The sequence below is a fragment of the Carex rostrata genome, chromosome 14 (genome assembly GCF_964058835.1).
Source record: "Carex rostrata chromosome 14, lpCarRost1.2, whole genome shotgun sequence".
NCBI classification, from domain to species: Eukaryota; Viridiplantae; Streptophyta; class Magnoliopsida; order Poales; family Cyperaceae; genus Carex; species Carex rostrata.
Genome location: NC_135931.1, coordinates 1,496,150 through 1,522,061, shown reverse-complemented (window position 1 = coordinate 1,522,061; position 25,912 = coordinate 1,496,150). Strand labels below are relative to the sequence as shown.

At 34.8% G+C, this 25,912-nt stretch overlaps 4 protein-coding genes across 10 annotated transcripts; 3 read left to right on the top strand and 1 right to left on the bottom strand.

Moving 5' to 3' along the window:
- The first annotated feature begins 1,709 nt into the window (after window positions 1-1,709).
- Window positions 1,710-7,950, top strand: LOC144564957 (putative 3,4-dihydroxy-2-butanone kinase). 3 transcript variants are annotated; one of them, XR_013514787.1, is made up of 21 exons: window positions 1,737-1,879; window positions 2,245-2,318; window positions 2,417-2,480; window positions 2,785-2,897; window positions 2,984-3,031; window positions 3,232-3,303; window positions 3,405-3,494; window positions 3,667-3,840; window positions 3,931-4,014; window positions 4,329-4,384; window positions 4,561-4,691; window positions 4,967-5,059; window positions 5,150-5,214; window positions 5,295-5,438; window positions 5,520-5,596; window positions 5,649-5,690; window positions 5,755-5,831; window positions 5,950-6,017; window positions 6,336-6,448; window positions 7,249-7,344; window positions 7,592-7,950. XR_013514787.1 is itself a non-coding variant. In XM_078314559.1 (21 exons), exons 1-21 carry the CDS (start codon window positions 1,840-1,842, stop codon window positions 7,712-7,714), a joined length of 1,851 nt encoding a protein of 616 aa, XP_078170685.1. In that variant the 5' UTR covers window positions 1,737-1,839; the 3' UTR covers window positions 7,715-7,950. The 3 variants fall into 3 exon arrangements, 2 of the variants coding, with proteins under 2 accessions (XP_078170687.1, XP_078170685.1); XM_078314559.1 differs by having other exon boundaries at window positions 5,755-5,838; XM_078314561.1 differs by lacking the exon at window positions 5,649-5,690 and having other exon boundaries at window positions 1,710-1,879; window positions 5,520-5,563; window positions 5,755-5,838.
- Window positions 7,951-9,993: 2,043 nt separating this feature from the next.
- Window positions 9,994-17,569, top strand: LOC144564956 (putative 3,4-dihydroxy-2-butanone kinase). 5 transcript variants are annotated; one of them, XM_078314557.1, is made up of 20 exons: window positions 9,994-10,191; window positions 10,275-10,348; window positions 10,499-10,562; window positions 12,665-12,777; window positions 13,003-13,050; window positions 13,165-13,236; window positions 13,484-13,573; window positions 13,732-13,905; window positions 13,994-14,077; window positions 14,843-14,898; window positions 15,149-15,279; window positions 15,428-15,520; window positions 15,994-16,058; window positions 16,146-16,289; window positions 16,380-16,423; window positions 16,500-16,583; window positions 16,707-16,774; window positions 16,877-16,989; window positions 17,078-17,173; window positions 17,292-17,569. In XM_078314557.1, the coding sequence occupies exons 1-20, from the start codon at window positions 10,152-10,154 to the stop codon at window positions 17,412-17,414; spliced, it is 1,776 nt and encodes a 591-aa protein (XP_078170683.1). In that variant the 5' UTR covers window positions 9,994-10,151; the 3' UTR covers window positions 17,415-17,569. The 5 variants fall into 5 exon arrangements, with proteins under 5 accessions (XP_078170683.1, XP_078170682.1, XP_078170681.1 ...); XM_078314556.1 differs by having other exon boundaries at window positions 15,985-16,058; XM_078314555.1 differs by having other exon boundaries at window positions 15,131-15,279.
- Window positions 17,570-17,792: 223 nt separating this feature from the next.
- Window positions 17,793-21,467, top strand: LOC144565724 (cytochrome c oxidase assembly protein CtaG / Cox11 family). The gene is made up of 6 exons (XM_078315546.1): window positions 17,793-18,107; window positions 18,851-18,903; window positions 19,069-19,141; window positions 19,792-19,896; window positions 20,889-20,969; window positions 21,051-21,467. Exons 1-6 carry the CDS (start codon window positions 17,826-17,828, stop codon window positions 21,150-21,152), a joined length of 696 nt encoding a protein of 231 aa, XP_078171672.1. The 5' UTR covers window positions 17,793-17,825; the 3' UTR covers window positions 21,153-21,467.
- A 3,355-nt stretch (window positions 21,468-24,822) lies between these two features.
- LOC144565587 (zinc-finger homeodomain protein 11-like) lies at window positions 24,823-25,681 on the bottom strand. Its single transcript, XM_078315378.1, has one exon. The coding sequence runs from the start codon at window positions 25,601-25,603 to the stop codon at window positions 25,007-25,009; it is 597 nt and encodes a 198-aa protein (XP_078171504.1). The 5' UTR covers window positions 25,604-25,681; the 3' UTR covers window positions 24,823-25,006.
- Window positions 25,682-25,912: the final 231 nt, after the last annotated feature.

Below are 25,912 nucleotides of genomic sequence, written 5' to 3'. Positions count from 1 at the left end.
TTTGCACAAAATGAGAGTAATTATTTTTGAAAAAGTAATGCCTTTTTATAGTAACTATGATGACATATTTTATGAAGTATGTCATTTATAAAAATATTTATGTTTCTTCAAAAAAACAAAATATTGAATTAATAATAATACATATTTATTTTTAGCAGTTAAAAAACAATATATAAAATTATTTTTCAAATGTTAACTCACAAACAATTATAAAATAATTAAATTGTGACCTGTGAATTACAAATACTGTAATATATGCTCACAGTTTATTATTTTAAACTAATATTCACTTTTAAGAAAGATTAATTTTGCACCTTAAATACATAACTCATATGTATACGAGGAGGGTTCAAATGCCTCCATTTTTTAAAACTTTAATAACTTAAAATTAAAAATTTAAAAGTCAAAATAAAACCGTTAGATGTGATCTATGTTATTTTCTCTATATTCTCGTAAAAAAAAATATCACATTTCAATTTTGTTTTTATGTGAATCAATAAGTTAAAACATCAACGTCTATAAATCATCCAAATTAGTGTGTTTTTTACAAGCTCTTGATGGCAATCAAAATAAAATTGAAATGTCATAATTTTTTACATGCGCATAGATAAAATGATTTAGATCATATCCAACGTTTTATTTTGACTTTTAAGTTTTAAATTTTAAATTATAAAAGTATTTAAAAATGGAGGCATTTGAACCCTTCTCTATGTATATTCAGGAGCTATTCAAAGAGATTTAGAGGTAGACAAGTGCTTACTTTTGTATTTTGAATTTTTTTTATGACCCAATAATAACATTTAATTGTGCATATCTCTGCATGACGGCCTACTCCTGAATTTTCGAGCCCAGTAGAGGGAGAAAAATCACAGCTTAAGCGTACAATATAAGAACAAAAAGACAGTTTGTGAGACATCAGCTTTGAATCAGGTAGGGGCAAATCTTAGTGTACTCCAAAGGGGCTATGCCACCCACGTGATTCTTAATTTTGTAATTACGTATATTAATTTAATTGATTTTTTTCTTCTTTAAATTTTTATACAGTGTAACCCCTAATAAAAAATCAAATGTTTACTGAGGTGCTGTTCGGCAACACATGAGAGATTAAAAATTAATCCGTGCTAAGAAGAGGCTGTTCGGTGAGTTAAAAGAAGGGATAGGAGATTAAGATAGCTAAATGAAGGGGAGAAGTGCCTTAAGCAAGGGGCAAGAGATTAAGATTCGGGCAAAAGAAGGTTAAATGAGATTGTCTTAATTCGCGCTAAGAAACCGGTGTTCGATAAAATTAAATGACTAAGGAAGTTAAATGAGACTTCTTTAATCTCAAGAAAGCTTAAGGGGCTCTTGCCGAACAACTCCCTTATACATTATACAGTTTTACATTTTATTTTACAGCATTCTTATCTAAATTTTCTAGTTCCACCCATGAATACGTTGATTCATAAAAAAATCACAACCAGTCGTTCTCGCTCTCAGTGGTGTAAGTCGATATCTCTCGTACGCAGAAAAAAGAGAAACCAAACCAACACCGCTACACTTGAACCAGACGCCAACTTCTCAGCACACAGAATAATTACAGTGCCATTTTATTTTAAAAATAGATAAAGGGCATAGGGTAATTCCATTGACTAACACACTGCCATTAGAAAAAAGAGATAGAAAGTCATTAGTATTTAGAAAAAAGAGATAGAAAGTCATTAGTATTTAGAAAAAAGAGATAGAAAGTCATTAGTATTTAGAAAAAAGAGATAGAAAGTCATTAGTATTTTGTCCCCTCTAGCCTTTTAATAAAAGCATTCTCTTCTCTCTCATTATTTTTCGCTCGTTGAGAGGTAAGGAATGGCGTACCAGGGGAAAAAACTGATCAACGATCCGAATGGTATCTTTCTCTCTCGGGTTTACTTTTTAGGACTTGTTCTGTTGTTTTCTTATTTTTTGAACTCCTTGAAGCCTTTGGAATGTGGAACTCTTTTTACCTTGATTTTCTCTTTTTATCGGAGTCAGCAGCATTATTAGACTATTTAGCGAAGTTTTCAGTTCATATGATGGATTTCCATCTATATTTCGGCGGATATTGTTTGATTTTTGACATCAATAGGATCAAACTCCTTTTTTTTTATGTGATTTTATCGCGCTAAAGCTCCTTTTGTCTGTGAAATCTCGATAGTTTACTTTGTTTCAGTTCTATTTAGTGTCTGAGCAATTCTCGCTTTTTCAGTAAATTGATTTGTATTGTCTTTGTAGCTGTGGTGACGGAGTTCATAGAGGGATTGGTGGAGACTTATCCTGGATTGCAATACTTGGATGGCTTCCCTCAGGTTAATTTTATGAATTTTTGTAATTTTCTATTAATTCAAATACCCCCTTTTTGGTTTATTACCTGTTTGTGGTGCTCAATTTTATTATTCTTGTGCAGATTAAGGTTGTTCTGAGAGCTGATGTGTCTCCATCTCAATTTGACAAGGTGGCGGTCATTTCAGGTCTGAAAATTGATTTCTTAAACTTGCATGCAACTTTACCTTTTAAATTTAGAAATTAATTGAAACAAACCTCAGATAAAATTAACCAATAAACGGAAAATCCCAAAAAAGGAAAAAAAAATGTAACAAGCCAAAAGAACTCAGTGATACCATTTACTAGTTCCTATTTGTATTGATCAATGTCATCAGACCTGGAACTTTCCGTATAATATGCCTTTATCCTTACTATATTAGGATTGGTACTCATCCTTTGCCTTTACATTTTAATTGTATTCATACTATATGTCTTATTCCTTATATTTAGGGGGTGGTGCTGGTCATGAGCCGGCGCATGCTGGTTTTGTGGGGCCAGGTATGTTGACTGCAGCTGTCTCTGGAGATGTCTTCACATCACCCCCTGTTGACTCGATCTTAGCTGTTCGTTTCTTTTAACACCAAGTACACACTTTTCTCTTAAGATTATATGTTCCTCCAGCAAGTTAAATCGTTTGGCTTATTTACAGGCCATCCGAGCTGTTACTGGCCCCAAGGGATGTCTTCTGATAGTTAAGGTAATGAAAATTTCTAAATATTAATAATTACAGTCATGCAAGTGCATATGAAGCAGATTTCCAAATGTTCACTGAAATACTATTTCTAACTAACAAAAGTGAGAAGCAAAAATGGTACGGCAGCAACAAGAGAGTGTCGAGTAAATGAAATTAAACAGACCGGTTATTAAGTCATAACAGTTGGTTTATGGATATATCAGAATTACACAGGAGATAGGCTTAATTTTGGCTTGGCAGCTGAAGAAGCGAAGTCTGAGGGTTACAAAGTGGAGGTGTGCAAGTTTTGATCTCCTTTGTTGTATATATCTAAAAATTTCTATATAGTAAAATACTAAATTGCACTATTTTGCGTTGCTGTGTTGTTGAAATATAGATGGTGATAGTTGGAGATGACTGTGCTCTTCCACCACCCCGTGGCATAGCTGGGAGAAGGGGATTGGCTGGCACTATTTTAGTTCATAAGGTATTATTACACTCCTTTGTCCTAATTTCATTTATGCTGCAGTTAATCCTCTTCGATATTTTAAGCTGGCTCTATCTTTTATTTTGATGTTCTTTCTTGTGGTAACAGACACCAGGCATTATTACTGGCTTGTTTATTGCACCGTCTAAACTTTTGGTCAATTGTTCAATAGGTTGCGGGAGCAGCTGCAGATGCAGGACTGTCGCTTATAGAGGTTGCTGGAGAAGCGAAGCGGGCAGCTGAGCTGGTCGGGACAATGGGAATTGCGCTGTCAGTTTGTACTCTTCCAGGTCAGGTTACATCAGACCGTTTGGATGCTGAGAAGATGGAAATTGGCCTCGGAATTGTAAGTTAAATTGAGTTGTTTCTTTATAAAATTAGATAGTGCTGAGTTTAGTTATTTAACCATTTTCAATATATTATTTTTCCTTTTCAGCATGGAGAGCCCGGTTTGGCTGTGGTTGACCTCAAACCAGTAGATGTAGTGGTTGCTCATATTCTCAAACAGATACTATCGCCGGTAAGTCGTGAAATTTAGTGATTTATTGTTATCAGGGGCAGACTTAGGAATTAGGCCTGGAGTAGGCAGGAAAGAAAATGAGTTGGTTGGGAAGAAAATGAATTTGGTCCAGGGGTAGGCAAACTTATTCACCAGGCAGGCAATAACCCAAAAATACATAGGGTAAAATTTTTTTTTCAAACTTATTCATCCTGGGCCTTACTGGGTCCACCCCTGATTGGTATCTATTTTTATGATATCATTTTTTTTTAACTAATTACTAAATTAAACTCCTTTCCACTAAGTATCTGAATTGTTGTCGAATATACGAGCAGGAAATGGGATATGTGCCTGTCACGAGAGGAAGTAATGTGGTTCTCATGGTTAATGGGTATTTACTCTTATTTTCTCTAGCATTTGATGGTTTTCACTGGTACCAAATCCAACTTGCAATGCGGAGACAATTTTGCCTTATGCAATGTCCTAAGCTCCTGATACTATAAAGAAAAGATAATTTTATGTAAAGGTAAGATTGGATTCGGACAGATAATTTTATGTTATATGCAGGCTAGGTGCCACACCGATGATGGAACTGATGATTGCTACTAGAAAAGCAGTCCCAGAGCTGCTACTTGAGCATGGAGTAGCTGTGGACCGGGTCTATACTGGCTCTTTTATGACTTCTCTTGATATGGCTGGTATTGAACTCACCTGCCTTCCCATTATAAAGCGTAACTGTTATCTTTTTTACATGTCTGTTAATATGGTTGAGAACAAAAAGTTCTCTAAATTACCTTTTTGCTTGTTTGTTAATATGCATACGTACAAAAAAAATCTCTCAAGTTAACACGTATAAAACCAAAAATAAATAGGAAAAAAAAGAAAAGTGGCTTCCTTTACTTTGTCCTTTTTCTTGGGCGGATTGTAAGCGTGCATAGAGTTAGAATTTCAAAATTTTAATCTTTAATTGAAGGATTTTCAATTACTCTGATGAAATCGGACCCCTCAATACTTGAGCGACTAGATGCACCTACCAAAGCTCCATATTGGCCAGTAGCTGTTGAAGGTAATTTCGCTTCAAATTTTTGTCTAATTGGAAGGATGACTAACTTTTGTATTGTCAATTTAAAACTTTGAATACATTCTGAAACTATAGGGAATCGGCCACCAGCAAAAATTCCTGTTCCAGTTCCCCCATCATATTCATCAAGGACTGATGAGGTGTGTATGTAAATTATCTTTCCACTTATATACAATGAATTTTACTTCTTCGCTAATATTGTAAGATACGCATCTTGTAGGTCCTTAGCCAACCTCAAGAGCTGACAAAGCTTGGATGTACATTGGAGGCTGCTATTGAAGCTGCTGCAAAAGAGTTGATTGCCCTTAGGGATGACTTAAATGAGTGGGATGGTAAAGCTGGTGATGGTGATTGTGGGACCACAGTACGTATCATCTTTGTTTTCTTATGTTTATATTTTCTTTGGTATAGATGCATGGTTTTATCAGAATTGTTCATTTTCCAGATGTATAGAGGTGCAAGTGCTGTTCTTGAAGATATGAAAAAACGGTCTGCATGTTTTCCTTGTCAATTATATATTCTGTACGCTTGATAGCTGTTATCAAGTCTTTCAAAAAAATATATATATATTCAGGTTTTGGGTGCTTACACATAAATTGGGCAAACTATGCTTCTGGTCTGCAGAATTAGAACTTCTCTTCATAAATTTTTTACCAGATTATTTCCTTTACTTGTTCCAGGTACCCAATGAATGATGCAGCAGAAACAGTAAATGAGATCGGGGCCACAATCCGTAGGGTCATGGGTGGTACTAGTGGTATCTTGTATGCATTACTTAAATTCTCGATCCTTTCAAATATTTATGATCGCGTTCTAGCTTTGCAATTTTGTTCTTAGTATAAACAGCCTAATCAAAGTATGCTTGATATTTCCAGATATGACATATTATGCAAGGCTGCCTATGCAAATTTGAAGGGGCGCTTAGAACCAACGGCACAGGAATGTGGGTAATTTTGAAGCTAATGATTGTGAATCAGCTAATAGTATTGGATTGATTTGGTTTTCACATGCCAGTACCAGACCTGACAATACCTGGGTTATCTGTTGGTCTGCACTGGGTTTTTAAGCATTAGCCAGAACAATTGATACCATAGGCTTAGTGAGCCCTATTCAGCAAACCCAATCATGCAATGAATCAATCCAACAAATGGAGAATTCTAAAAAACAACAAAAAAAAAAGGTTCATGGATTGAGATAGGTTTAGGTTTTTTTTGTGAGGAGAGTTTTGGTAATCTTGTGGCATTTCTCTTTTCCTAATTAGGGGCAACTGCATTGGAAGCATCACTTGCTGCTGTGAGCAAATATGGCGGGGCCAGAGCTGGTTTTCGCACTATGCTTGATGCTCTTATTCCAGCTTGTACTGTCCTGAAAGAGGTAAGATTTCTTTTTCAATTTTTTCGATTGATCTAAACCGCAAACCCTAAAAAAGAATTAGGTAGAAAATCACTACCTTTGCATTATTCCAGCTTGTTTCATTAGTTGTAACTAATTGACATTTAAACGGTTGTAAACTGTTGACATAGTGTACCTAATACTTCTTATTTTTGAAGTAATTTCATGGTGGATGATTTGCAGTTGTTACCCTCCACTATTGCTAGTTGGGTAATTTTTCAAGTTAGGCTATTAGAGAAATATTAGTATTTTGACCGATATACAAATGGTACTAATCATGTTTTTTCATCTCCGAGCGGCCGATCCAAGCTGCCCAATGTGATCTACATGTCAAAATCTTATGACACCAAGTTCTACTACTTTTTACTAATTTCTAGAAAATTTACTATTATCTTTGATAAATCTGGAAAATTAGTAAAAAAATTCTAATAATTGTAAAATTTTAGGCTTAAGTGTCGAATTTATTGTGGTGGATCATCCAGAAATAGTGGTTTTGTATCTATCTTAAAAAATAGTAAAAAAATTCCAAAAAATATAAAATTTGGTCTCCAAGCATATTTTAATATGGATATCTTGTTGAGCAATTCGGATCGACATTTTGAACTTTGAAAACTGAGATATAGGATATGACGCATGATGAGTCAGGAAAGGCACGAGGCATTTGAACCCTCTTTATTACGATATTTTCAATATCTCAAGGTTTTATATGCAAAAAAAAAAAATTACTTGTATTGATCTTTGCAGATCAAATATGTAAGTTTCTAATTTGTATAATTCTTCAGAGATTGGATGCTGGCGATGATGCGGTGACAGCTTTTGTCTTATCTTCAGAGGCTGCTATGAATGGTGCTGAGTCGACCAAAAATATGCAAGCACAAGTAATTCCAACACCTTGCCTGCTTGTTTGAGCAATTAGAAAACTGTAATTCCATGCAGTAACTTTTGCATTTTCACAATTGAGGTTTAGCTGAATTGTAAATGCTTTTAGTGATTAGTGAATAAAAAAAAAGACATCACCTGAACAAGCATGGAGTTTTGTGGCATTGGGCTGAAATTAAATGGTTTCAAAAATTTGTATTACGCACATTTTCCTTCATTTTACCAAATTTTTGTGTGAAATTTCAGGCTGGTAGGTCTTCTTATATTGCACCTGAGAATCTGGTGTCGGTCCCTGATCCAGGTGCCATGGCTGCTGCTGCATGGTACCGCGCTGCGGCCCTTGCTGTAGCATCTAAACTGAAATCATAGAAGAGGTGATTTGTTGAGTGTGCTTCCACTTTTTGGAGTGAATGAACCCATCTGACTCTTCTAATGGAACTTTTTAAATCCCCCTTGTCCATTTTGTTTTCCGCTGTGCTATGCATGCATGAGCTGAGAAAGCCAAGGTTTTTCCCCTTGCTAGAATTATTGTTGTGAATGGTTTTAGATGAGACTTTGTTACTAATAAGAGTTAATATATCCCTGGATTTTGTTTTCTTCTACTAATCTTGTTTGTCTATTATTATTTTTGCTTTTTAAAAAAAAAAATATCGAAGCTTTGTTTGTTGCCAGTCACCAGCCATTATTTTCGTTTTGGGTTTGTTGAATATGTTTCAAGTGAAGGGCTAAAGGCACAAATCAAAGAAATATATCTTGTGAAATTCTCTTTAAGTCTTAAATGGGTAAGGCTACGGTGCTATGGGTTGCATAGAGGGCTACGGTGCTACGGCTCAATATTCGAGTTTTCAAAATTCTAACGGTCGTTCCGAACCGTTCATCTTGATCTCTATATTTATATTAATATGTGTTTGGAGACCAAATTTTATATTTTTTGAAATTTTTTTACTATTTTTTTAGATTGATAGAAAATCACTTGATTTAAAAAATTATGCACCATTTAGATATTTTATTTTCTACCTATCCTAAAAAATTAGTAAAAAATTTTCAAAAAATGTAAAATTTGGCCTCCAAACACATATTAGTATGGAGAACAAGATAAACAGTTCGGATTGACCGTTAAAATTTTGAAAACTCGAATATTAAGTTATAGCACCGTAGCCTTATCCGTCTTAAGTTGTTTGGAAATATGTTCACGTTGAGTCCAATTCAAAAAGTCAGTGTTGAAAGGGTTTGATCAATATAAATTTCGAAGGAAAGAAAAATAGAATAACAAGAAAAGATCAGTGTTACGTTTTTGTCGTATAAAGGTTGTTTGGAGGAAGTAACCCTTGCCAAGCTTATTTGTATCTTAGATTCACTGATTCACTTGAAATTATATTGATAAAAAATTTGAATGGTTAACAGTAGTACACTTCATATGCTCAATTTGTATGGAGTCGGATGGGTACAATATTATGAAGTGATTTTCCTAAGCACAATTTTTAATATATTAATATATTATGAAGTTCCTAAGCTTTGATGCTACCAATTTGTTTTTCAATTTTCAAACTTCAAAACGTCAATCTGAACCGTTCAAGTTGTTCTCCATATTAAATTGTGCTTGGAGACCAAATTTTACATTTTTCTGAATTTTTTTACTATTTATTAAGCCACTTTGAAAATCGCTGATCCAACAGTGGCTTAACAAAACAGTAAAATCAGAAGCCACCGTTGGATCAGCTGTTTTCAAAGTGGCTTAATAAATAGTAAACAAATTCAGAAAAATGTAAAATTTGGTCTCCAAGCACAATTTAATATGGAGAACAACTTGAACGGTTCGGATCGTCGTTTTGAACTTTAAAAATTGAAAAACGAATTGGTAGCACCAAAGCTCAGGAACTACCACTTTGATCTTAGCCAACCTCATATTAATAGTACATAATTTAGCTACATCTAAAGACTAGCATTTGTGGGACCCACATGTATAAGCATAACATACCACATTTTTAATATATTAATAGTACATAATTTAGCTATTACGACATCGGTATTATTTCAATCACAACAAACTGACTCTAAAATCTATTAAATATGTTTTAAACAACGAATTAAAACCGTTCAAATCAATCTTCTTTACAAGTATGCATTTACATGCAAATTTATATATTTTCGAAAAATATTTCATATAAAATGAAGTAATAAAAAAATTATAAAAAATAAATATATTAAAATAAGCTTGCAAACCTTTCTTTTCACCGTAAATTTATAAATTTTGCATGTTCGGAAAGTAGCTCGGTTTGAAAAATTTAAATCCGTTCTTTGAAATATCTTTGGTGAATTTTAAAGTCAGTATCATTATAGATCAAATATGAGTGTTATAGTAAGAATAGTACTATAGAAAGATTTTAAAACAATTTTTTTTTTTTTTTTTTGAAACTCTTGACAGTCGCTGCAAGTAAAAAAAAAAAATTAAACATTTAAAATTCGGGATAGAGAAGAAAACGTTTCCCATCGGCGACCAAGTTTTGACAGAGACTTCCTTCGAATCGAAGGTTTCCTACGGCACTAAAATTTATATACATCAGTGTTGCGGGTTGCGGTTTGTGACGTGGGACCCATCATTCCGTCTACCTATAACTCTGCGGTTCCCGCGGAGTAATACCTGATTGCACGGTGTGTCTCGTTTCTTCGAGAAACAGAACATCAACGCGACCTCTTTCTTTCCTCTCTGCTCCACTGCTCCAGTCTTCAGGTCTCCACTGCACACCAAGCACTAGGAACCGAGAAAACCGACACGGCGACACCCGTACCCTGCGAGGCATCAGGCATGGCATCCCAGGGGAAAAAGCTCATCAATCATCCCAGTGGTGTCGCTTTTCATCCAATTACTTTTCCTCGATTCAATTTTATTTTACATAGCTGCAGATCACAATTCCACTTATTTTTGTAGATGTGGTGATAGAGTACATAGAGGGATTGGTGGCGTCGTATCCCAGCTTGCAGTTTTTGGATGGCTTTCCTCAAGTTGACAATTTTATTTCGTTCTGTATTCTTTTCAAATTGCAAATTGGGAGTCATAGTAAATTTTATAAGTACTAATAAAGTTTGAATTTGCATTTTTCTTTGTTATCTTTTTTAAATGAGGTGTGCCTGGCTTTTTGTTTATTATTGCAGATCAAGGTCGTTCTACAAGCAAACATCTCACCATCTACATTTGACAAGGTTGCTGTCATTTCAGGTATTCAAATTCTACATTGAATTCTCAACTCTGGTAATTTTTCAATTGTAGTAAAGCTAATTGAACTAATTCATCAGAATAAAAAATGCAACTATGATATGATTGATGTCATTTTTGTACAAGAGTATACATCAGTTCCATTGAATCTGTGGTTTCATGCTACACAAAAATATATACACACACACATATATGTATATATATAGAGAGAGAGATGGGCTACGGTACATTGCAATGTATAGCCTTCTTTGTATATTGCACTATAAATCACGTGATTCAAAATCCAAATTACCGATCCAAACCGTTCATCTTGTTGTCCATATTAATGTGTGTTTGGAGACCAAATTTTACATTTTTTGGAATTTTTTTACTATTTTTTTAGATTTATTGAAAATCGCTGTTTTTTTATGGTCCAGATTTGTCTGAAAACAGCGATTTTCAATAAATCTAAAAAAATAGTAAAAAAATTCCAAAAAATGTAAAATTTGGTCTCCAAACACATTAATATGGACAACAAGATGAACGGTTTGGATCGGTTATTTGGACCTTGAATCACGTGATTTATAGTGCAATGTACAAATAGGCTATACATTGCAATGTACCATAGCCCATCTCTCTCTCTCTATATATATATATATTTCTTACTTTACGAGTATTACTGTTGCATGCATACTCACACTCAATAAAGAAAGAAGAAACGAATATCATGGATAGTAATTGCATGTTTTTTGCAATTGAGCAATCAATGTATACACATTATGTCTCTATGCAAGTTACAAACTTACAATCGGTCCACTGTTTAGTTGGATAATTGGTCGATTGTGCACAACATTGGTTGCAATTATTATTGCACAATCCCACTCCAAAAATGAAGGGAAAAAAAATAATAATAATAATTGATAGGGAAAATTTCCAGTGTACCGATACAAACTTTTGAAATAGCCAATATCCCCATATAAACACGGTAATATCCACTATCCCCATAAAAATTTAACATTCTTACTTTTATCCCCATTAAATTATTAAGATGTTTATTTAATTGTTTTAAAATTTGAAATGATCAATGTGCCCTTGAACTACAAATGGAGGTGTCCATTTTAATTGTTTCTTCCTCCCTGTGTCACTCTCAGCTCCGTTCTCCCTCAGACGAGTTTCTCTCCCAGCAAAATCGAGTTCGCACAAATAACCAAAAATGTTAATTGGTAAATTATATCTAGTTCAAAAAAGAATGTTATAAAAAAATAAAAAATAAACAACGATCAACTATAAAAACAACCCAGCAGAAAGAAAAATAATTACATAGTCGAATGTCATTATGGCTTGCCAGAGAATGGATCCTCTGCAACTCAGCAGCACTAGTGCACAACTGTCCGATCTTTTCTTGATTCGATTTGATACAAGAACTACATGATGTTCATGACTACTTTTAATTTTAAAATTAAAAAAAATCGAAGATCCAACTGTTCACCTAGATCAAGGATCTAAGGAGACACAATCAAGATCTGTCATTGTATGAATGTTAATATGGATTGACAGCAAGCATTGCAGTGTTTGCTTGTGGAAGGATATGAACTTCGCTACAGAGGATTTTGGAATCTTTCTTCTTCATGGAACTCTAGATACAAAAATTTGAAGTGTTGTGCTATGGTTAGAGACTAAAGATAATATCAGTTGATAAGACGCTTGTTATAAAATTAGATAGTTGGATTAGAAATCAAGACCAAAGATTCTATGAGAGTTCCTCATTATTATTTTGGAAGTTTCACCATCCGATTTTGCAAATATTAATTTTGCTGAGAGACAGATAAGCACGAGGGAGGGAGAATGGGGCTGAGAGAGACACAGGAAGCGAGGAAGAAACAATTAAATTGGACACCTCCATTTACAGTTCAAGGGCATATTGGTCAGTTTAGAATTAAAAATATTCAAATAAAAAGCTTAATAATTAGAAGGGGATAGAAATAAGAATGTTAAATTTTAATGGGGATATTGGATATTATGGTGTTTTAATGGGGATATTGGCTATTTCAAAAGTTTGCATGGGTACACTGGAAATTTTCCCTAATTGATATATGGTATTGGTATATGGTCTTTCTTCCTCTCAGGAGGTGGGGCTGGTCATGAACCGGCTCATGCTGGATATGTCGGGACTGGGATGCTAACCGCAGCTGTTTCAGGAGATGTCTTTGCTTCACCACCTGTTGACTCCATATTAGCTGTATATTTCTTCTGAGGAAAACACATAAATACCAGTTTTACCCAAACTAGTCCCAACTGATATAGAAATAATATGGTACCATATGAACATGATCGCTTTTGGGTCCTTAAACCCTAGCTAATTGTAAGTAACTTTCTTATACATCTTCTGACAGCATGTCTAGCAAAATCTTTATTTTAGTTTGAAATTTACAAAGAATAAAAGTGATAGTTTTATCATGGACAGGCCATTAGAGCCGTAACTGGGCCCAAGGGTTGCGTTCTCATTGTAACGGTACTTGCCGAAATCTCTTTGTGCAATTTATTATGGAGAAACGTTTCATATTTTATTTTATTTTAATGTTTTGTTTGTGATGGATGTTTTTTTCTCTTCCACGGTGTATAACAGAATTATACAGGGGATAGGCTTAATTTTGGTTTGGCAGTTGAGCAAGCAAAATCTGAAGGCTATAGTGTTGAGGTAACTTAAAGTTTTAATGTCAATTAGTTTTTAAGTATAGAGGTCCCACTATACACTGGTGCAGTTATTGGGTACCTAGCCCGTGTCATTTTATTTTCTTTTGTTTGAGTATTTTGTTTGCAATCGTTGTCTTCTTTTAATTGGATTTTACTAAAAAGGTGTCCTTCAAAACATATTACTTGGTCTAAATTCTAATCTGCTATTATGTGATATGTGGGTAACTTCATTTTATTTAATGGAAACACAGATGGTGATAGTTGGAGATGACTGTGCACTCCCACCATGCCGTGGTATAATAGGCAGAAGGGGATTGGCTGGTACAGTTCTTGTCAATAAGGTTCTTCCCTTGTTATAAATCTTCCATCAAACAATCTAGAATGAAAACGGAAATGGAAGAAGTCACTCGTATAAATAGACCACAATAACAAGAATGCCAATAGTGAATTCATATTTTCCATGTTTACTTTATATATATATATTTATTTCTTTTGACAGGTTGCAGGGGCAACAGCAGCTGCAGGATTATCACTTACAGAAGTTGCTGCAGCAGCAAAGCATGCAGCTGAGTTTGTAGGGACGATGGGTGTTGCATTGTCAGTGTGTACCTTGCCGGGTCAGCCCACATCAGGCCGCTTGGGCACAGAGAAAATGGAACTCGGCCTTGGAATTGTTAGTTTATACTTAAAAGTTAAATAGAGATTACACAGAACTCCTTTCTTAATTACTTCACAAACTTTTGTTATGTATTTTTCAACAGCACGGGGAGCCAGGTGTCGCCGTAGTTGATCTTCAGCCAGTTGACCTAGTCGTGTCACATGTTCTTAATCAAATATTATCAGCTGTAAGTTAGTTCATATAATTATTATTTTTCTTTACATTGTGTTGTATAATAAATTAATAATAGCCTTTTCGGCTCAATTTTTTTAGATTGCTATAAGTAGAGCTAGCAATTGAGCGGGTCGGGTCATTTGGGGACCTGGGGTTCTGGTCAGTCCAGGTTCAGATCAAATTCAGGTTTTACACAGTTTGAGTCATTTTAAGTTGTTTCTGGTCTTGGGATGTGGGTCCAGATTGTTTAGAATGTTGGGGCATTTGAGAGTGTGGGTTGACTTGGTGTGCGGGGTTATTTACTCAGTAGTTGAGTTGGAAACTCGAGTCGCTTTGGGCCATCAGGTCGACAAATTATTTTAGAGTAGCAATTTAGTTTTGTCCTGGTCAGACTGGGTCCCAAAATACCCAGTTGGGTATCTGAGGTTTGAGTTCAGGTCAGCTTAAGTTTGGGTCTACTTGGGTTAGGGTCCGGTGACTCACATTGCACATTGATTGGGTTTGGGTTTGGCTGGGTACTGGGATGTCGAGCTTTTTTAAAAAAGAGAAAAAATCATCTGATTGGGTTGTGGTTTCAGGTTCCGGCATGTCGGGTGGGTCCTTCCGGTCGGATCAAATTTTGCAAGTTCTAACTAGTTATAATTCACAATAGGTATTATAAATTGAGTGTCATGAAGAGAAATCATGCAGTCTTACCAAATCTTTTTGAAAAGAAATCGAGTATCATGAAGAGAAATCATTCCTTCTTACCAAATCTATCCTGAAAACTTAATTGTAGGAAACAGGGTATGTTCCCATAACAAGAGGAAGCAATGTGGTGCTCATGATTAATGGGTCGGTATATACTCCTTTCAATAGTATATTGGTATAACATGCTGTTAATATCTAGTTAAGCAATTGGATATGAACCAATTTCTTTTTATATACCTTTTTCTTAACTCTCAGATACTTGTCCTAATTATGCCAAGGTTCTTCTGTCATGGCATTTCAAAAAAAAAAAAATATTCCAAGGTTTTCCACCTCATAACCTCGTCACTTGTGCTACTAAACAATTTGCACAAACTAGATATATACTTGCATGCAGGTTGGGTGGTACACCACTTATGGAACTGATGATTGCTGCCAGAAAGGCTATTAGAGAACTCCAAGGTGTACATGGATTTGCAGTGGACCGAGTCTACACCGGGTCATTCATGACCTCACTTGATATGGCTGGTATAATTGCCCCTGGTTGCGTTTTGTTCATTAGAGTTCTAGCATTCTTTTTGTTCCTTAAATTTTTTTTCTTGTGTTGACTTAAAAAGATTTGTAGTGGATATGTAGCAATATATTTCTTTATAACATTTATTTTTATGTTTTGAAGGTTTTTCCATAACTTTAATGAAGTCAGAACCAGCAATACTCGAGTGTCTTGATGCCCCCACTAAAGCTCCTTGTTGGCCAATAGGAACTGAAGGTAATAGATGAATTGCTTTCAGAAAAAGTCACTAGGATATCGTCCATTTCCACTTTTAGTCACTGGAGTTTCCAAAGTCAAAATTAGGACTGTCTATATTCTGATCTTACCATCTCTCTCTGTGTTCTTTTTTTTTTTTTTTCTGCACAAGTTTCATTTGGTGCTGTTATATTTTCTGCTTTTGAAAAGTACCATTGGTCCATGCTGTCATATTTTCAGGTGAAAAGGGGCAAAAATCATTTTAGTGCTGCAAGGGATTGATAAATTCCCTTTAAAGTGACTGGTTCATTGAGCTGAATTTTTCTTTTGTGACCGAGGGAATTAATATTACTGGGAACACCATAAGGAAAATAGTATGATTGAGGGAGTAGGTTAAGCTGAATACTTACAAATGTACAACAAAATACTTGTATGTACTAGCAAATCAGCCCTTGGGGCACATTGTTATTATTTGATTCTTTCAGCATCAAAAGGAGGTCGTCCCCCAGTGAAAGTTCCTCGTCCTCTTCTTCCTTCCTCATCAAGTAGAAACAGTGAGGTATTTTATACACGGCTTATTGTTCCTGGAACTGTCCGCATTGTATTACAAAAATGCTAATGGAATCATCTTTCACTGTGCATATAGATTGTTAGCCGTCCCCAGGAGCTAACTAAATTTGGGTGCATTTTGGAGGCAGCTATTGAAGCAGCTGCAAAAGAGAGTGTAAACACGAAAGATTGTTCAAAAGAATGGGAGACTAAAGTGGGTGATGGTGATTATATTACCACTGTAAGTCCTTTTTAAGTTGCTTTACTTCATTATTTCGTTTACTTTATTATCAGATGAAAAGAGGCGCTGCTGCTATCATTTTAATTTCAGATGAAAAGAGGCGCTGCTGCTATCATTGAAGATATGAAACTTTGGTAATAATTAATCCTTTGATGCCTTATAATTTTTTTAAATGTCTTTTCATTGATACAATTTTTGCTTTATTTTTAGCTACCCCTTGAATGACACAGCCGAGACATTAAATGAGATGAGTAGAACAATACGAAGGGTCATGGGTGGAACTAGCGGTATCTTGTATGTACATTAGTCTCTGTACTCAGCTCATACATAAATTTAAATTTATATTTGCCATATGTGTGAACTAGTTATTTTATGTTTTGTGATAAATAAAATGAGTTTTGTATATTATTTTGGCAGATATGCCATATTGTGCAAGGCAGCGTACACGAGCTTGAAGGGGCACTCGCAACCAACAGCAAGAGAGTGTAAGTACATTTGTTTGGGATTAACTACAAGAAACAATCATATTTCTTTTGGATGAGGGGTGACGGAATTTTTTGAAATTTATTATACTATTTTTGTGTCAGGGGCAAATGCATTAGCAGCATCAATTGACGCTGTCAGTAAATATAGCGGGGCTCATGCTGGCAACTGTACTATGCTTGATGCTCTCATTCCAGCTTCTAATACTTTAAATGAGGTATATTGCAACTTAGAAGGGATTTACTCAAAAAAAATTCTTATTAAATTGAAGTTTACAGTATTCAACATTTTTTCTTCATGAACAGAGATTGGATGCAGGGGACGATCCTGTAACTGCTTTTGTAACATCTGCTGAAGCTGCCATGATTGGTGCTGAATCAAATAAATTTCTGCAAACACAAGTAAATAATGAAAATTGGATCTGCATATTTCTGAGTTCTGACTTCTAAAGTCATAGTTTGCACTTTGCACCATGGCAATTATGAGGAAACTAGTTAATTTATTGTGTTCTTATTTCAGGCGGGTCGATCTGCATTCACTTCCCCAGATCTTCTGGTTTCTGTTCCAGACCCTGGTGCTATGGTTATTGCCTTATGGTATAGAGCTGCAGCTTTTTCTGTGGCATCCAAGTTTAAGCCATAGAAAGGGATCCTTTTGTATATTTCTGTAAATATTGTAAAATGCCTCATAAAACATTTAAGTTATTATTTTTCCTCTTTGTTAATTATAGTTATAATGGTATTTCTTGAAATAAAGAATAACTTATTTTTTTACTGGTGTACCTTTTTAGAATATATCATGTCCTGTTTGATGTTGTATTGTTGTACAATTATTTTTTATACCTCGTTTCTATTATAGGTTCCAATAATTGTGCACTCTCTAATCAAACGCTCTTTAATACGCATTGCATTTATTTAAGTATTAATTTTGATCCAAATGCAAGCCATATAGCGCCACCGGTCCAGCCCGGCCCATATCAGAGTGGCGAGCAAACGCCAATTCTTTGTCGTTTTAACTACAAAATCAAAACGATCGTCTCTCATGTGAGTCAGTATGTCCCGATTTCTAACTACAAAATCCAAACCCTTCTTCTCCTCATTGCTCTCCCCGCGCCACCTCACTTCTCCTCTCAAACCGCCATGGGCTCCAAACTGCCAGAAATTCTACGCCTCCGCCGCGGGCCCCTCCGCGGATCGTGACCGGAGCTCTAGGAAGACGCTGGTGTACCTGGTTGGACTGGCGGCGGCGATGGTCGGAGCATCCTACGCGGCTGTACCTCTATATCGCCGATTCTGCCAGGCGACTGGCTATGGTGGTACTGTCCAGCGCAAAGAGGTATAGATATCCACTAGAAACTCCATTGAGTTTTTGTTTGTTTACCAAGCATCTTATTTTTCAGTTACTAGTACTAACCAGATCACACAAAATATAATTAATGAATGAAACTTTGTACAAAGTCCAACAAAGAACTCATTTTAGCGGGGGCGGAACCAGACTATCAAGCTATGTGGGTCAACCTGAATGGGGTCGATCATATAATATTTTCATTACTCCGTATGGGGGTCAATTGTAGAGTACCCATAGCATTTTACTGTAAACTATAATAGAAAATCATGTATAATTGCAAAAAATTGGAAATGAATTGGCCCCCATTCACATAACATGGCTCTGCCCCTGCATTTGAGCGCAAGCATAAAATTCATAATTATCAGACCCAATATCTCATTGTGTTACTTGGTTGTGGATGGCTCCTGAAAAGTAGAACAACCAGACTAAACATTTGTTGTGTTTTAAACCGTCCAGGATACGTAAAGTGTTCAGAATTTACATGATATCCTTTTTTGTCGCTGCTTCATCGATTGAAAATTAAATTGAAAGCAAAGTTTCAGCATTGCTGAAAAACAGGAGTGACAGGGTGGGGTGGGTTGTTGGGGGGGGGGGGGGGGGTGTTTCATCTCATTTTAATGGCATACGAATTACTTCTGGTTTGCAGGCATATGTTGGTTGTTTTGAGATTTTTCTGGGTAATAGAAGATACTTTTATAGAAATTAAGGCCTTAGAATACGGTTCTTTGCAGACTGTGGAGGAAAAGATAGCAAGGCATACTCGTGATGGGACTTCTACTTCAAGGTAACAGATATTGGCTATCATATTTACTACTCAAAACTCAAAAGACTTTTTCAAAGGCATTTTTGATAATTTTTTGCCCCTAGAAAATCCCAAAGTTTTTGCATACTGACGAGACTATTTTGATCGCAAGTTTTGTTAATAAACATTATGTTTTTGATGATTTAGAGAGGTAGTGGTTCAGTTCAATGCTGATGTGGCTGACGGCATGCCCTGGAGGTTTATTCCCACGCAGAGAGAGGTTTTTCTTATCAGAATTCTTAATATGGTTACCATTTTTAGTTGGAAATAGCTTTATGAATGCGTTACATGACCTCAATGTGCACCCCTGAAAAAAAAAAAAAAAAAAAAAAAATGAAAAGCATGACACTTTGTTCAAAATACAAAATAACTGTTAGTTCTTGTTTCTGTTGAAGACAAAAATAAGAGGGTTTAGGCATTTTCAGGGCGGATATAGTGTAAGCCAAAGGGTGCTTAGCCACCCCATAGTTTTGAAATTTGTAATTATGTATATTGAAATTTAATTGAATTTTCTTTTTCTGGAAGTTTTTATATAGCTCCGCCCCCTTATTAAATATCACATGTGCTCTTTTAGCCTAGTGATTAAAACTCTTCTTGTGATTGTGGAAGACCTGGATTCAAATCCCACCCACCACCACATTATATAGTTTTACATTTCATGTTTCAGCCTTCCCTGTATAAATTTTCTAGTTGATCCCCTGGGCACTTTTGTGGTACGTGAAGAATAATGGGGTATTGAAATTATCTCTTCATTTTTGAGGTGGCATGTATTTCATACATTTTTGTTCGTTATGTGCATTCTATTCCTCTTTTTCAGAGGTATGCAAGTCATGATTTTTATTTTATATTTTTTTGTACTATCACTTGTAGGTGAGAGTTAAACCTGGTGAAAGTGCTCTTGCATTTTATACAGCTGAAAATCGAAGTTCAGCTCCAATAACTGGTGTTTCAACGTATAATGTTACACCTATGAAGGTATGAATTTATAATATCTTTTAATTTAATGCTTGAATACTACAAGATATAGTTTTAACTTCTAATCCATTCTGTGAACGATCAAAATGGTATAGGATTGCCATACCTGGCATTATGCATATCTACAGTATCCAGAATGTTACCATTACCAATTTGGAAAGGTTTGGTCCTTAAAAACTGTTACGAAGAAATAAGCACATCAAAGCAGAAATCGAGCTAGATAACGAGTTTGGATCACAATTTTTATAAACTGCTTTCAGGTAGTTCAAAATCTGAATGGGGACTCTGGTAACTGTAATATTATTCCATTGTTTATATATATATCGGTCGGAAAAAGATTGAAAGTCAAATAGTGGCAAAGTTACTTCTGGTCTGAAGCCATGTCTTGGAGATTCAAGACAGAAAAACTAATAACCAGAAAAACTCAAGGCCTCCAACTAAGGAGCAGCAGACTATTGACCCTCTCTCTAGCATATAGCTGAACTAAGATATATGTAGTTTCTCTTTCTCAAATGTTCATTAAAACAAAGACAGTTTTATCATGTTGATACCACTCCAGTTTCGACCTTTGAGCTATCTCAACACCAATCTCTGTCACCATATTTGAGCTAGCTACATACATAGTTATGAATTAAATTCAACTTCCTTAGAGTGTCATATAATTTAAATTGAACTTGTCTTTATTGGAGAGAAATCTGTATGTACTCTATATGATGGGTGGTGGTAAATTTAATGCCTTCTGGGAGGCTTTGCCATTACCACACCAAAAATTCCTAGGTAAGGGAAGAGGGAAAGAGGACTCTGGATTGTGCCTCAGTTGGTGAGTTGCTTCATTTTCTCTTCTAGGTACCTTTCTTTCAGCAAGCAGCATCCCAAAGAGGCCATAATACGCAATTTACTTGCAAAACAGTCAATTACATGTTGCTTGTTAGTGATTTTTGTTCCTCTTGCAGCATGTATCTAAGCTGACTTAAGAATTTGTATAATTGCAGGCAGCTGTATACTTTAACAAGATACAATGTTTTTGCTTTGAGGAGCAGACACTTCTTCCCGGTGAGCAAATTGACATGCCGGTAAGTCCACTTGTAGAAACATCTTGCATTCCTTCTGTTTTCTCTATCAACTGTGACCGAGATGGAATTTCTTTTACACAGGTATTCTTCTACATTGATCCCGAGTTTGAGACGGATCCTAAAATGGATGGAATCAATAATATCATTCTTTCATACACTTTTTTCAAAGTTAATGAGAAATAGTTTGAGGCAGTCCCTTTTTTCTTATAGAATATTGAATTTGCAAACACTGCTCTTTCATCAAATTTTCAGCAAGGTGACCCATGATTACTTGAGGGCAATTTTAACATGCAATTGTTCCCATCTATGATGAGATTGTTTCATAGAATTTTTTAGTTCTTTGCAATATCCATCATTGAGATGCTTTTGAAGCAAGCAGTTTTTTTATTGAACTTTTTTTCGGCCATTATTTAGTGAAGTTATAGTTAATTTCTGTTGTATAATATGTATAAACTTGAAAACTTCTGGAATAAAATTTGAATTTATATTGGGTTAGAACTGATTATAGCATGTTATTTAATTATTGAAATTCAAAACATGGTGATACATTTGATATAGTTTCCGCGGAGATTTTGTTTATGATCTACAGATATTTTGCCTAAATGTCCCTGAATAGAACTTTACACGAAATTTGCGCTTCAATATCATACAATTCTATTGTTGCATTTGTCTGATTGAGGTTACTGCTCATTCTCCTGCAATACACCAATACACTGAGTAAATAAAATTAAAAAAAAAAAAAACCTTGATTGGAACAGAAGTCTTTCATTTCAGGATGTTCATGTATGACTTCGTATTCATTCACAACAGTTCAACTCGCTCTTTAGATCAAGTGAAAAATAATTTCTAGTATAACACAATTTGTAGACGTGTTAAAGGCCTTACATAATGGTTGTATCAAATTTCATGTAATGTGTCGTTTGATATTTCATTAGAATTTAAAGAATGAATAATATAAGGGGAGTGCTATACTGAGGGCAACATTTGAAATTTTGAGAGCTAAGAAAGAATTTCTCTCTAAATATCAATTTTGTCCCTTAGCTTTTGTCTCTCATCTTAATTAATAAAAGAAGTAAATAAAGGAAAGGAAAGTTACTTCTGTTAGAAAAATCAGCCCCATAGATCTTTCTCTTCCGTCAAAAAACTCACACCCCAAAAATCCTTTCCTCCCATGATTTTAAATCCTTAATAATCTTTCTTCCCATGATTCCCTTTCTCCTTCAACTTTTTTTTAAAATTCGAAATTGTTGTTTAGCGTGTACAAAAATTAGAATGAATCACACAATATCAATCGGAGAGGAATATCAATACAAAAATTAGAAATGAATCCACGAATTTAATATGAAATCAAATATGTTTATTTAGAGAGAAACTGTTGAATTAAAAATGAGTTGTTATTCACGAATTCTCTCTAAAAAAACAGATTCAGTGCAACTTGATAATTACTTCTCGTCAGGTTGCCAATCTAACAGATTGACCTAACATCTTAAAAAAGTTGAGGCAGCAAAATAAGATCAATTAAAAAATAAAAATAATCAAGTTTGGAGGCATCTATGATTGATTAGCATTTTATGTTATAATTTGATTATTACGGTTTCAAGTATCAAAATGATTTATGTAAATATCACGATGAGAACAAAGAACATAGAATTTTGGAAGTACTACAAATGTTGCATATTAGCAAAAAAAAATGTTTTATATTAGTAAAGCCCCAATTTGATTACAACGATTTATTTTCATGAGATTGTAATTTTGGTAAAAAAAAATTTATCAACTATTATGGCTAAATAACTAGACGTTTGTTGGGGAGTACCAACTGGTGCAATAGTAACGGTCACAGTACCAACTGGTACAATAATTTTAGAAAACATTAATGCTACTTATTTACTAAATAGTTATGTATTTTTTAAGTTCAATTGAAATAATATTTATAATATTATAATCCAATTTTATATTTTCAAAATATGCAATATACAGTTTTTTTTAGAAGGGCATTAGTACAGAAAAATGCCAAGAATAATATATAGTTTCTTCGACTAAGGATAAAGAAAGTTATCCATGTGATGAAATTATGTATTTACTCAGAGTTCATTTTAAAGAAGAATAGAGGAAATGTAAAATTTTAAATAAGTTAGACTAAGGTATACTTTTTGCTTTTGTGGTAAACATATTGTTGTAAGAGAAAAGGTTTCTGTCCACTGGGTTTTGTCCACCATTTGTTCACAACCTTATCCACTCCCATCTAACTGTCTTTTTACAGTATACAAGATTCAATTGAAAATTTACAGTATTATTTGAAAATTTTACATTATACGAGATTTAATTTTACAGTATGCAAGATTCAATTGAAAATTCTACTGTATACAAGATTTAACTTTTACAGTATACAAGATTCAATTGAAAATTCTACTGTATACAAGATTCAATTTTACAGTTCTGCTGATTCAATTTTACAGTATACAAGATTCAATTGTAAATTTTACTGTGTAGAAGATTCAATTTTACAGTATACAAGATTCAATTGAAAATTTTACTGTATACAATATTCAATTTTACAGTATACAAGATTCAACCCAGTGCGGACGCTAATAATTAATTCTAACTGCCAATAACCGCTAATAACTAACTCTAACTGCCAATAACTTCCTATAACTGTAATTTCCGAAAGTACAGTTGGAAAGTACATTTATTTTGTCATGTTGTGCAAGTTGCAATCTTTTTCTAACTATCATGAGACCACTTCAAATAGTTGCTGGATGTTTTGTGATTAACTGATATATTTTATGTGATATATTGTATAATTATATAGCATGTAGAAGTAATTTTACAGTATTCGCGCAAGTTAAAGCTGTGGACAAATGGTGGACAAAAAACTGTGGACAATTAGACGCTTCCAATTGTGAAGATAAGAGAGAGAGAGAGCTGAAGGACAAAATCGGTATTTAGATTGAAAAAATTCTTTCAGCTCTCAAAATTTCAAATGTTGCCCTCATAAGATATATAGTTCACGTTTTAAGTGTTGGAAATCATGATTTATTAGTGAATCCCATCCACTGAGAAAGGGGTACGATATAGCACATTTAATACAGCACATTTTTAAAGCGTCATTTAATACAGCAGAACTCAAAAGTGCTTTCTTTTACTCAAAATACGAACTGCAACAGCTTTCTGCAGTGTGTGAACGCTAGGTAACCTGAGAGAGCAAGATGACAGCAATGAATTATTTCTTTAGTAAGCAAAATACAGAGAGCAAATTTAATGCACCTTACCTTGTTTGGATGGAGAGTAGAGGAAGGCCGAAGGGGAAGGAAGGTGAAGAATAGAAGAGAATAGAATGAAATAGAAAGAAAGAAATATTAATATATTTAAGCTCTTTATATTTGAATGATTTTAGTTAATTAAAATTTAAAATGTTAATGGAAAATTCGGTGATCGTTGTAGATTTGTGATAAATAAACTTGGATTAAGATATAGGATTGGTATTTTTGTCTTTTTTTTTTTTGAAAATATTTGTAATAATTTTTTTTTTCATCTGTTACACTCTAAATCAGAAGAGAAATCGATTCTATTGATTATAATTATGTAAGATTAAACTTTTTACCAATCATGTACATTTCACATATGATATAATTTTATTAACCGGATATGATTTAAGGAAAATTTTTCTTTTCTTTCCACTCTCTTCCTTCCTCTACCTTCCATCCAAACAAGGTGTTACTCGTCAGAGAGAGAGAGGAAGAAGATAACTCACAAAGAAACAAACAAAACAAGAAACTTGAGAAGAAATGATAAAGAACCCAATAAATTAAATATTGAAGACATGTAATATCATAAATGGTATATATGATAACAATTAGAATCTTGAGACGATGGAATCTCAACTAATTAAACTTGAATTAACAGAAGAAGACACACACATATTGAATACAAATTAAAAAATAACTAAAATAAAACGAACAAAAGGAGAGAATGAATATTCAAATAAAAGAAAGGAAAAAGAAAAATACATGATACATAGATAGACTACTCTCCATGCATTAAATTGAGTCATAACTCGCTTTAATCTCATCTTCAATACCACAACCGCCACGGCCGCCACCACCACCAACACTTGCACCTCCATCAACCGGAGATGTCTCGGCTGTATGCGTAGTAGACGAAGCATTCGGCACGTTGTTCTTATGGTTATGCATCCAAACCTTGAACACCTGCCTAGAAACCCCAATTTCCTTACAGAATCTAGCTACATCATCCTCTTCTCTCCTCCCGGCATAGCCGCCACCTTCCTTCTTTGGTATGCGCCACCCAATCGACTCTGCAAAAGCTGTCATCCGCGCTTTCTGCTCATCGGTAAACTTAGTCCTTGACCGCCTTTTGCTAGCCGGATCGGCTGAACTGCTTGGACCAGCTAATAAGTGCGAACTGGGACTGCCCGAAGGGATACTGGAGAGGTCGATGAGTGCCTTTCGGTGAAAATTGCGGTGGCAACCGCAAGCTGCACAGGTCAAACTGGTTGGGTAGTTCTCATCTGGAGTGTATTCACAGCACCCATCGGCTGCGTATGTGCCGAGCTTGGCTGCATGGTTTTTCATGCATTCTCTATAACACACCTCTGTTAGCCTCTCTGGTTCCATCTCTCTCTCTCTCTTGAAAATCTTTCCAGTGGCTGCCAAGCTACTTTCTCTCTCTCTCTGTTTGTCTGTCTCTGTGTCTGTCTGGCTGTATTAATCTCTCTCTCTCTGATGCTTAACGTGAAGTTATAGCTATATAAGCTTTGAGATAATATGAATTTTGTCCATGATGGTATACAGATTTGTATATTTATAATGATACCCCTATGAAATTGGTTTATGAGCTACCAACGTAGAATTTAATTAATAACATTATCATTTAATTAATAATCATGTGTATTCTCCCTGTAATCATGATCTTAACACATGATT